The sequence below is a fragment of the Macrobrachium nipponense genome, chromosome 15, assembly GCF_015104395.2.
Source record: "Macrobrachium nipponense isolate FS-2020 chromosome 15, ASM1510439v2, whole genome shotgun sequence".
Classification (NCBI taxonomy): domain Eukaryota; kingdom Metazoa; phylum Arthropoda; class Malacostraca; order Decapoda; family Palaemonidae; genus Macrobrachium; species Macrobrachium nipponense.
The window spans coordinates 28,960,250-28,973,023 of record NC_087208.1 but is presented as its reverse complement, the minus strand read 5'-3'; the positions used below and the strand labels follow the sequence as shown (position 1 = coordinate 28,973,023).

The 12,774-nt window shown below is 41.2% G+C and overlaps 1 protein-coding gene across 3 annotated transcripts in view; it reads right to left on the bottom strand.

The window, feature by feature from the left end:
- The window catches only part of LOC135227060 (structural maintenance of chromosomes protein 6-like), a 287,005-nt gene that overhangs the window by 268,413 nt on the left and 5,818 nt on the right, over positions 1–12,774 (bottom strand). For all 3 annotated transcript variants that reach the window (XM_064266876.1, XM_064266875.1, XM_064266877.1), the window contains exons 4-5: positions 11,546–11,642; positions 11,040–11,198 (exon numbers count right to left, since the gene is read on the bottom strand). In XM_064266876.1, coding sequence (XP_064122946.1) covers positions 11,040–11,198; positions 11,546–11,642 — 256 coding nt within the window. The remainder of the gene's footprint in view (positions 1–11,039; positions 11,199–11,545; positions 11,643–12,774) is intronic.

Below are 12,774 nucleotides of genomic sequence, written 5' to 3'. Positions count from 1 at the left end.
AGTTTGCCATTCCCCTAATGCTATGAGCTCTGACTCCTGTCAACTCTGAACTATCTGAAGCAGTTGACCCTTTAGTTATTGCCTGTCGAATGACTTCCCTGAGGAAAAAGCTGATTGCGTTTTTGGAGATCGATCTAGAGGGATTTTTGGGGGAAACGAATAAGGTTCTGGGTCTGGGTTTTCAGTTTCTTCGTCTTATTCAGTAAGCTCTCAAATGCTCTCACCGGACATAACCGCAACTCTTCTTCGTCTCCTCCCACGAAGTCGGTCAACGCTGAAACTCTAAACGACCTGGGAAGAGGATTAGACTCTGACTCTGTCTTTGCTCTGAATTCGGGAAGGTAAGACAGGAACAGATCCTCTCCAACCCACGAGATATCTCTCGCGATGGCTTGAAGTTCCCCTATTCTTCTAGCTGTTGCTAATGCTACCAGAAAGAGGACCTTTTTCGTCAGTTCCTTCAGCGTTAAACTCTCCAAAGGTTCAAATTCTGAAGACGCCAACAAACCTAAGACCATTGAAAGATTCCAGGGAGGTGCGTGAGATTGGGGTCCTTGGCTTCTCAATCTTGAAAGACCTCAACAAATCATGAATCACTCTGCTGGAAGATATTTCAGGTAGATGGAAACGAAAAGTGCTACTAAGCATAGCTCTATACCCTGCAATTGATGAGTACGAGAGATTCTTCCTTTGTCTAAGAAAGAGCAAGAATTCCGCTATTTTCGCAATTGTAGGACTGGAAATGGCATGTCCCTGCGACCTGCACCAACTTCTATACATGGCCCACCGCACTTGGTATAGTCTTCTTGTGGAATTTCTTAGACAGAGAGTAAGCTGTCTAGCCACTCCTCGTGAAAAACCCGCTTCTCTTGCTGCTCGCTGGATAGTCTCCATGCAGCCAGCCTTAGCACTCGAAGGTTTTGGTGGAACCGATGAAAATGTGGCTGTCTTAAAAGGTCCTTTCTGTGAGGAAGAAGTACTGGGGGCATTATTAGCATTTGTAGAAGATCCCTGGGAACCAAGATCTTTGAGGCCAGAAAGGAGTGCGATTAGGGTCATCTGAGTGTTTTGAAACAGTCCATGAGTTTCCTCAGTACCTGATCCAAACATGCCGAAAGGAGGGAACGCATACACCTGCATCCCGTCCCATGACTGTAACATCGCGTCTGTTCCCGCTGACATAGGATCCGTCACCGGTGAAAAGTAAACCGGTAGTCGGTGATTCTGACTCGTGGCAAAAAGATCTATCGTTGCTGGCCATCTTTTTAAAAGGAGGTCTACTTCCTCCTGGACCAAGGTCCATTCTGCCCCCAGAACTTCCCTTGATCTGCTCAAGGCATCTGCCACCACATTCCTTTTGCCTGCGATGAATTGTGGTAGAATCTTTACCCTGTGTGTCTCGCACCATCTTAAAATTCTCTGTGCCACTTCGTTCAGATTGAAGGATCTTGTACCTCCTTCCTTCTTCAGGTATGCTAATGCTGTGGAGTTGTCTGAAAACAAGGCCACTGTAAGATTTAACACCTGTTCCTCGAAGGTGCATAATGCCTCCTCTACCGCCCTGAGTTCCCTGAAATTTATGGACTCTCTCCGATCCGGATCCCTCCCAAAGGCCCTTGGCTTGAGCTCCCTCCAGGATTGCTCCCCAACCCTGATCCGAGGCATCTGTGAACAGATGAACGTCCGGAATCGGAAGGTCTAACTCTACACCGGTTGTCAGATGATGTTCTTCTGACCACCACCGAAGATCCTCTCGGCAAGAATCGTCCCAGCTGATCACTGCACTCTTGTCCCAAAAGTCCCAGCGATTCCTGAGACATGCCTGCAAAGACCGCATCCGTAGACGAGACCGAGGAACCAGAAGGGAGAGAGGACATTCTCCCCAGGAGACTTAGCCATTCCGAAACTGGTTGTTCTCTTGTCGACCTGAACTCCTCCAGTTGGCCTAGTAACATCTCGACCCTCTCTGAGGTCGGGAAAGCCTTCAAAAGAGGCGTCTGAATCCTCATCCCTAAATAAGTCTTCTCCTGTGAAGGTACAAGATCGCTCTTGTCTTCGTTTATCCTTATACCCAACTTCACACATAAATCCAGCAAAAAGCTTGTCGCTCTTACTGCTTCTTTCTTGGAGTCCGCCTGAATTAGCCAGTCGTCCAGGTATCTTCTCATCCGAAAACCTTGACTGTGCATTATCTTTGAAACTGGAGACATCACTCTCGTGAAGACCTGAGGAGCCGTGGTCAGCCCAAAGCAAAGTACCTTGAACTGGAAGGTACCCGGAGGACCCGAGAAACGAAGGAGCCTCCTCGACTCCTGATGAATTGGAATTTGGAGGTACGCATCCTTGAGTCCACCGTCACCATCCAATCGTTTCTTCGAACTGACCTCAACACTGAAGCCACGGTTTCCATGTGGAATTTTGTACATTTCACCCTCTTGTTGAGCTCTGATAGGTCTATAATGGGTCTCCAAGACCCTGACGCCTTCTTTGTGACGAAAATTCGACTGTAAAACCCTGGGGTTGGGGGAGCAGGCTCTATGCCCTTTTTGGATTAGAGCCTGAATCTCCTCTTCTAAAGCTATACACCTGATGGATGAAGGAGCATAACTGTGCAGACGAATTGGTGTCTGGGAGAGGGGGAAACCGAACAAAGAGGAATCTTGTACCCCTTCTCCAGCACCTCCAAAACCCAACTGTCTGCATTGTACTCTCTCCAGTGGACGGTGAACTGAGAGAGGCAACCCCCTACTGGTATTCCCGAGAGTGGTGTCTCCTATTTGCGAAAATTCTTCCTCGAAGCTCCTGTCTTCGAGGAAGTCGAGTGAGCCGACCTCTTCGCGAATCTAACCTTCTTTGGAGACCTAGAAGGAGAACGAGAATCTGCTCGCCGCTTACCTGGAGACGACATCCTTGTTCCTTTTGGAGATCTAGCTCCTTGCGCTGCCACCCTGATCAATGCTTGTTGAGACTCCACTGTTGAGGTTGATGATACAAAATTCATCATATTGGTCACTTCCTGTTCGTTAAATAACGAACTCGTCAATGTTATTGGAGAACGGGACAAAATCCTTTTGTGTAGATCCGGGAAATGCGGGGGCAAATGACTAAGGTAAAGGTCTCGCCTTTTCTTACCAATGAATGTCGTACACCCTGCCACACAATTTGCCTGGTGTGCCAGGCCCATGGAAACTGAAGTGATGAGGTTATCAAACAGTCCAGGGTCTGAAGGAACAAAACCATCCTTCTTCAAGAACCCCATCAAGCCAGACAGAGTCCACATTGTGTGTGACAAGGCCTCCGTCTGATTCCTGAATACGTTTTCCAAGGCAGCTGCCTCCTTCAGAGAAACACTAACGAGCCTAGATGAAGCCAGAGATCTAGGAATTAACCCCTCAATAGATTCATTGAGAGGAACCCGAATCCCCGACGAAGGGTTCCCAGATACTCCATACAACGCCTTCCTTGGAGGAAGGAGCGCCGAGTCCTGCCTATTAAGTCCTACCACTGAAGCTAGTCTCTTGTCCGCCTCTTTCAGAGCTTGTTCGACTCTCCCGAACCAAGGAAGTTTGTTCGAAGAGTACACTACGGGAGGTTTAGTAGCATATAATTCCTCGAAAACTGAATGACTCTGCTGGAACGGTTGATCCTCTCCCTTTGCCTGCGGGAAAATATCCTGGATGAAATGAATCATCCTGCTGTATTCGCTGTCACGCACTTGACTCGAAAGATCCTCAACAGCAGCTGTGTCTTCATCCAACTCGTCTTCTTGGATTACGTCCGAAGGCCGAGCTCGCCCTGTCATAGAAGCGGACTGTACATCTCCTAAACCTACCGATAAATTCAACCCTTCACCACTTATACCAACCCCCTCCCTCCACCAGCCAGAAATATCGTCAATAGGCACAGGTGGATGACGAGGCGTATCGACACTCTGCCAAGACGGCAGTGTTGTCAACAGCTCAGGTGAGCTACTGTCCCAATGACTAGTCTGGAACGCAGACTGTCTATCAGGTGCAGTGTTACCGAATGCAGACGAACTCGGCATCGTCATATTACGCGTCTCCTGTCTCGATGACGCAACAGTCCGCGCTCGCTCCGCCCACCCTCTGGTTGCCAGATACTCCCGGCCAAGCAGCCTGAACACCTAAAAATTCTCCTGTCCTTACCCCTTCCACCTTTCCTGTCCTTGCCCCTGCTACCTGTGTTTGTATGTTTCCTGCCTGTACATTAGTCATATTACCTACCTGGAGTGTTGACCATCCCGCAGCTACTGTCACTCCGCTACTCCTAACCGCCATATCTGGCACCTTCAGTACTCTATCCACACTGCCTTGCGTCATAGCTAATGTACCCCGAGAACCTACGTCTACCGAAGCTTTAGAGACTAAATGGTGAATGTTACCAAGAGAAGCAATACCTGAATCTGGAAGGATATTCGAACCCAATGAACCCCCGTACGGAGGTTGATGAAAACCTACACTGTCAGTGCTGTCTCTTTGCCCTGACGAAAAACCAACGTTCATGCTCCTACCACCCCTTGCCAACGAGCTAGCCATGTTACTGTCAGTCAATACAGTATTCCAACCTGACTCTCGGGTTGTGCGCAGTGAGCTCAAAGAACCCCCAAACCCTGTCGATATTGTCGTATCAGTCTTAGGAACGACTGAAGAGTAAGGGTACATCCTAACAGATACATTGTCCGTACTATCCGACCAAATCACCTGACCACTGACACCATCCGAACAAGGAATACCGGAATCAGATGCTCCCCCCCGACTATTAGGAAAGGAATTGAAAAAAGTCGAAGAACCCTCAGAAGTAGGAAACATAGAAGAAGGAGAAATAGAAACCCCTACTGACCCAGAAGGCATAGCAGATATCAGTTCCGAAGAAGTAACAGAAAAGGAAGAAGAAGAAGAAGGAAGGAGGAGAGAGGAAGGAAGTTGAAACATAGATTCAGAAGGGCTACATCCCTCATTCATCTTCTTTAAAGAGAGCCAATAAATTGAAAAATCTCCACCTTGAAAATCAAAACTAAGATCATCTTCAAATTCAGGAAAATTCTTAAGCACGTGATTTCTGATGTCACTGTAGTTCATCAGAAAACACTGCCTAACTAGAGTTCTATACCCTTGTGATAGCCCGAGAAAATTAGCATTGTACTCTGCTATATTTAGCCCTTGATCTAACCTACCCGAAGGACTAGGATTAACCCCCGGACCGAACGGAACTCGAGAAGAAGAAGGAATCTCCTCTACGAATTTATTAGTAGACGAGGACTGAATTACATTCTTACTAATATCTTTATCTGTTTTTCCCCGGGATGATAGACGCCCGAGGGAAAAATACAATCCGCTGGATCGAGCGGTCGAAAGAACCCTGGTCATCTTTACTTCTGGTCTTTGTTTGTTCTAAGGCTAAAGAGATCTTTTCCTCCACACCTGGTGCTATTTTCTTATCTGTCACTTTGTCTCCTAATTCTGATATAAACTTACCATCTTTGTTAGGGATTAAAGGGGAAACTGCTACTAACTCTGCCTGCTCCGCGCCAGGGGGGACGGCGGATCCTGCCCTGTGGGCTTGCGGATCCCCATAACCCCCAGCACCGGTTAGGGCTGGTTCTGGAACAGGCAGGGGAGCTGGAAAAGAACGATTAGTACTTTCAGTATCCCTATTGCTTGATCTATCTTCACTCAGCCTTGACATGAAATCAGTAAACAGAGACGTCATACTCGATGTCAACCTACTCTCAAGTTTCTTAAAAAGCACTGTCTCTAAATCTCTATCTTGTTCTACATTAGACTCTTCCTGCCTACGTTTACTTCTTGATACAAGACCTTTCCTATGTTTAAGATACCCTAACATTTGTTCCAAAGACCACTCCTGACATTCTACACATCTAGTCTTCACATTACATTGGACAGGCCTACAATTTACGCATAATGAGTGACTGTCGTGTCTTAGGGTACTCATCCTCTTCTTGCATTGTTGGCAAAGACGATACGTCGTTGAAGTTCCGCTCGTCGTTTTCTGTGATGTCGTGGCCGAGGATGCAGAAGTTGATGTCGTTGTCATAGCCTGTGTTGTTTCATCTTTAGCCGAATCCATGTCTAATGATAAAGTATACAGAGCAATGCAAACCGTAATCCAAAGGAAAGCGTAATTCGTCACCAAATTTAATCAATTCAACGGTGCAAATGAAGGCCGGGCAAGACCAAAAAGAAGTTCGCTGTGGATACGTCCGTACTCCACCGCGAACGATAAGTGATTGACGTGAGAGGGCAGGTGTGACCGGCCTGTGAGGCAGGGCTACCAGCGGTGGGCTGGTAAATAGGTAACGAGGGTGTTTGCCAGAAGATTGGCAACACTGATCGTTTATTTTAACCAAAGATTTGGTAAATTTTAATAAATGAGGGTTCGGGCTGATAAGTGACCAGGGCTTATTCAGGTGTTCAGGGGGTGTATTGCAATACCAAATTGTATGAAAACACGAACATACGAAATCCAAGGTTTGACAGTACATATACCCATCTTTTCACGGATTACAGTGGGACCCCGTATTCACGTTCTCCGGATTTGCGGATTTCTCTCTGGACCATATCTACCCATTATTTGCAGGAAATTAGTTTATTCGCTGTATTTTCCTGAGAAATATCCAGAAATTCCTGGTTTTTTAAAATCAATTTCATCATAAAACCAGGTATAATAATTCTTAGTGGGACTTTCTTGAGTTTTACCTACGAAAATAGGCTGTTTTCAGCATTTTTATAGGGGTTCCAACTATTCACGGATTCTAAACATTCGTGAGGGGGAGGATTGTCTGGTATGCATCCCCTGCGAATACAGGGGGACCACTGTAATTATTTTTTTTAGATTTTTAAGATTAATTTTTTTTTTTTTCAGTTCTGGTCCAGCATCAGCAGTTGTCAAGCCTGTTACCGTCATTTCTAATAGTGTGTATGTATGTATGCATATATTATATATACTATATATCACAGGTACAGTAAACACAACACATTCGCAGGAGTTGAGTTCCAGACCCCACCCATGAATAGCTAAAATCTGCAAATACTTAGAACCTCTCTAAAAACTCTTATAACTACCTGTTTTGATAGCTCAAATACAAGGAAAAACATAAAAAAATTCTTATACAAGCAGTCCCCGGGTTACGACGGGGGTTCCGTTCTTGAGATGCGTTGTGACCTGAAAATTGTCGTAAACCGGAACATTGTCAAAAATCCTAATAAAACCTTACTTTTAATGCTTTGGGTGCATTGGAAACTATATAAACTGCATTCTTATTGCATTTTTCATCCAAAAAACCTTCAAATATTGATTATTTTGCATTTTTGGTGTCATATTTCTTGTGCCAGATGAGCGTTGTAGGTGTCGTAACCCTGGAACATGCGTTGTAACCCTGGAAATAATTTCTGATGAATATAATTGAAAAGCACCTTAACCTCGGAACGTCGTAAGCCGAACCCGTAATAACCCGTCGACTGCCTGTGCCTGAATATGTTAACCCTCTTACGCCGGAGCGGTAAATAAAAAATTGTCTCCCGTATGCTGGAGGGGTTTTGGAGTGAGCGCGGAAGCGGAAAAAATATCTTTTTCAAAAAATCACAGCTCACTTAGTTTTCAAGATTAAGAGTTCACTTTTGGCTCCTTTTTTTGTCATTGCCTGAAGTTTAGTATGCAACCATCAGAAATGAAAAAAATTATCATTATCATATATAAATAATGCAATATATGATAGCGCAAAAACGAAATTTCATATATAATTGTATTCAAATCGCGTTGTGGGCAAAACGGTTAAAGGTAACAAGTTACTTTTTTTTCGTTGTAATGTACACTAAATTGCGATCATTTTGGTATATAACACATTGTAAAACGATGAAAGCAACACAGAGAAAATATTATCACAAAATAATGCATGAATTCGTAACGTGCGGACGTAAACAAATATTTTTTTCAAAAATTCACCATAAATCTAAATATTGTCCTAGAGACTTCCAATTTCTTTCAAAATGAAGAAAATGATTGAATAGTACTATACTGTAAGAGTATTAGCTTACAATTGCAGTTTTCGACCATATCTGACGAGTTAAAGTTGACCAAATGTCAAATTTTTTTATATATATTTTTTTCATATTCAATTATTTCGTAAATAAGAAAAGCTACAACCTTCAAATATTTTTCGTTTTATTCTACATAAAATTGCGCACATTTTCATATATAAAACTTTAAGTAACGGCTAATTTAAAATGGTGCAAACATTACCACAATCGCACGTATGATTTTTTCGGAAGAGTTACCGCACGGACGTAAAGAAAATAATATTTTTTTCATAAATTCACCATAAATCGAAATATTGTGCTAGAGACTTCCAATTTGTTGTATAATGAAGGTAAATGCTAGAATATTACTAAAATATAAGCGTTTTAGCTTACAATTGCGTTTTTTGACCATTTCGGTAGAGTCAAAGTTGACCGAAGGTTGAAATTTTGGCAATTATCGTTATTTATATGAAAATATCTCAAAACTGATAAAAGCTACAACCATGGGTTGTTATTAGTTGTATTGTGCATGAAATTGCGCACATTTCCATATATAAAACTTTATATAACAGCTAATTTTAAAATGGTGCAAACATTACCACAATCGCATGTATGATTTTTTTCGGATGAGTTACCGCGCGGACGTAAGGAAAAAGTTTTTTCATAAATTCACCATAAATCGAAATATTGTGCTAGACTTCCAATTAGTTGCAAAATTAAGGTAAATGATTGAATATTACTAAAATATAAGAGTTTTAGCTTACAATTGCATTTTTCGACCATTTCGGTAGAGTCAAAGTTGACCGAAGGTTGAAAGTTTGGCAATTATCGTTATTTATATGAAAATATCTCAAAACTGATAAAAGCTACAATTATGAGTATTTTATTGTTGTATTCTACAAAAAAATGCGCACATTTTCATATATAATACTTCATGTAACGGCTAATTTACAATGGTACAAAAATTATGACAAAGTGACGAAATAATTTCCGAGATGTGTCACAGATACTTTTTAGTGCGGCAAGAAAGAAATTCGCGCTTGCACGCCTGCGTAACGATTGTAAACAAAACAACACCTTGATCCGTGAACTCCCAGCATCCCCCAAGGCGCATGATTCGAAAGTTTTAGGCTGGTAGGCCTATAAGTATTTTTCCGCGAATTTTAAAAAAAACTTTTGTAAGTCGACGTAAAATACGTCCAGTCGGCACACGGGAGACAAAAAATGTCGACGTAAAATACGTCCAGTCGGCGTAAGAGGGTTAATAGTCTTATCAGGAAGAGTGCAGTTAATCATGAAATTATATGAAAATACTGTAATTTGTAAATATTTCTCAAAGGAAAATACCACAAATCGACAAACTTCCCATGAATCATGTGCATATATGTTCCATACAAAAATCCATGAATTGTGAGTCTGTGAATAGCGGGGGTCGACTGTATTGTCCTACTTACAATGGGATTAGGTTCCAAAAAAACCATCGTTTGTTGGAAAAATTATATCACGAATATAGCCTAGTCTACACCAGGTAATCAGTACCACCTACACATAAATAGTAGCCTAGCCTACACTACACAGTATATTCTATACATATACAATATACTAATACTGTTAATATGCATTGCAATCTTACTTTTTTAGTAAAAGGCTAGGCCAACTGCCAGTAACTGTAGAAACTGCTGCCTTGCAGTCTTACTTTTTAGTAAAAGGCTAGGCCACTCCCAATAACTGTGGAAACTGCAGCCCTGCAGGTGGACTTTTTAGTCAAAGGCAAGAGGCCCAAGGCCAATAACTGTGGTTATTATCAGCTCATTCTGGAGGTTCAATGCAGACTGACTTATGATAATCCAGTACAAGGAGAAAATGAATAACACACCCATGGGTTAGCCTAGTGTAGGCTATGGTCTATCATATACATATATGGTAGCATCACCTACAGTATAACTGAACATATGTACGTAGTGTATTTACAGTGAGCATCTCACCCCCTCCCCCTCTGCACGCACTCTGGCTCAGCAGATTTCTCTCTGGAACATGTATACTCATTATTCATGAAAAATTTGCCTATTCACGGTATTTTTAAAAAAGAAATATTCACAATTTCCTGGTTTTTTCATCCATTTCATCATAAAATACACTTTTTGTGATAAAACTATTAAAAAAAAAAAACAGTATAAACATCTTTAATAGGTTTTTCTTGAGTTCTAACTAACAAAATAGAAAATTTTATGCATTTTAATAGAGATTTCAACTACAGGTAGTCCCCAGTTATCAACGGTCTCGGTTAATGGTAATCAGGTTTTATGGCACTTGTCTAGAGGCATCAAATAGGTGATTTACATCACCATAAGGGCCGACTTTCCTTTATCGGCGCCATAAGGTGCCGATAATAGAGTTATGGTGACATAATATACCTAACAGAGGCGTCATTAACCAAAACATAGTGGTTATGCTCAGCTAATTCTGCAGGTTCAATGCAGATTGACTTATGATAATTCAGCAAAAAACAGAAACTGAATAACAAGAACAAGAATCAGACTGTAATGTAAGGGGTACTCACCAAGATTGGGTCCATTATCGGCATACATGAACGGTGTCATGTTCGTGGCTACATATAACTAAAAATCGGAGAAGGAGGAGGATGATAAAGCCCCATCATCACTCAACTCGGTCCTTTTCAGATAATGTGTCTTCTTCTGTTAGTTCAGGTGTTCCAAGGATACAGCTACGTATTACATGATGTAGAGGATCAAGACTCAAATGTTTGGGGGAAGGGTGGTAGAAGGTGATAGCACTGAAGTTGTTCTCTAAAAGAAGTACTCCATCGTCAGTTACATAGTACATTTTTTAAGACTAAAGGTTTGTTCCGCACATGAACAAGGTAAAATGCAGTTGGAATGTTGCAACAAACCTTAAGCACCTACTACAATGTACCACACAAGGATGCTGCAAGAGGCAAAACAAAATATAGAAATTACTAACCACTTTCACTTTTGAGGCTATAGGAGGTGGCCCCAGATTGGTTTAATTTCCTTTCTATGATGATACTTGTCCCATATACATCAGGCTTAAATGCATCCTTCCCATTGTTCTTCAAGGTTAACTGGACACTTGCTGTTTGCTTATCATACTTGATCAGGTCTGAAAAAAGATGTACAGCATATTTCTTGAAATCGAAAAAAAATCCCTAAGTACCAAAGATTATCCTGCACCAGACCACTTCTCAAATTGGAAATGACAATGTAATTCTACATCAGTGTATATGAAACTTTCAAAAAGACAGGTACTGAATACCAAAATACTATGAGAATAAACATTGCAAATAATTAACAGGTGAAAGGTACATAGTGGTACAACAAATATTTTACAAAGATAATTTACTTAACCAATAAAAAAAATTACCTTAATTCTACTATATGAAAAATTTATTTGTAAGACAACTGTGATGATAATCTAATGTTTGTGATCATTAAAAAGCCAACACTCACCCTTAATGTTACTTCCTCGACTTGTAATTCTGGTGCTTCCTCCTAGTGCAATGACTACTGCACTAAGAATAGCACTCTTTCCACTCCCATTTCTTCCCTACAATATAAAAGGTCTCACTTAGTATAAGCATTCAAAGTTATTTCATCACTACATCTCAATAGTATAGCAACTTAGTTGTGAGTTGTCAATCAATTCCTTGGCAAGCGAAACAAAGCATTAGTAGTAGGGAAATTCAGAGAAAAAATGACCAAAATCAACTTAATTTACTTGTGCTTAACCCATAACAGACGGATCCTCATATGAGTAACAATAACCGTTGGTTTGTGACTAGCCTATGATTAGTAAACAAAATCCCAATAGCAAAGAATCACCTAATGGAATGATGCAATATTCAAGATTTACTTTAAAGGTAATAATTACTGAGCGACTTGCATGTAGCCTAATCCCAGAAAGTAAAGTGCAGAAGTTTTGGTATAAAAGAATGGATAACATTCAAGAATTACTTTAGGGTAATCATCTACCATCGGCCTGAGAACAGCCTATGTCTGGTGAACAATCAATCACAAGTACGCTTTAGAATAGCCTATGTCCGGTAAACAATCACGAGTGCAAAAGATTTCCCCTAAGGTAACTAGAATAGCCTATGTCCAGTAAACAATCATGAGTGCAAAAGATTTGCATTAAGGTAACTATTTTACTGGTGTCTTGCTAATAGCTTAAGACCAGTAAACAAATTCTAAAACTGAAAGTTTGGCCTAGAGAAAAGACATATTATCAAGATTATTTAAGACAATTATTAACCGACAATTTACACGTAGCCTAAAGCCGGTAAGTAAAAAGATAAATGCAAAAATATTTGATCTAGTTGAATAGTAAGACATTTAAGAACCATTTATAAGGCCATTATTATTCCTGGAGATGGCAAGAAGTATCTGGCTTGATGATAATCTGAACAAAATAAACAAAAGACAAGACTCATCCTGCTCGAAGGTTATGAATGCATTACGGTGGTTGTAACACTACTGTAATCCAGTGATATAACTGGAAAATATGAAATAGCTGCGCTAGGTTGTTCCTAGTATATTGCTGTTGGGGGATGGCACAGTAAACCTATACTACTGAGCCATGGAAGCGCTAGCCATGAAATTTGAATTTAGACTGCCATCAAGTAGAAACTCTTGGCAATATAATTACTGGGTAAATCACAAATACAAAACCTATGTATAAC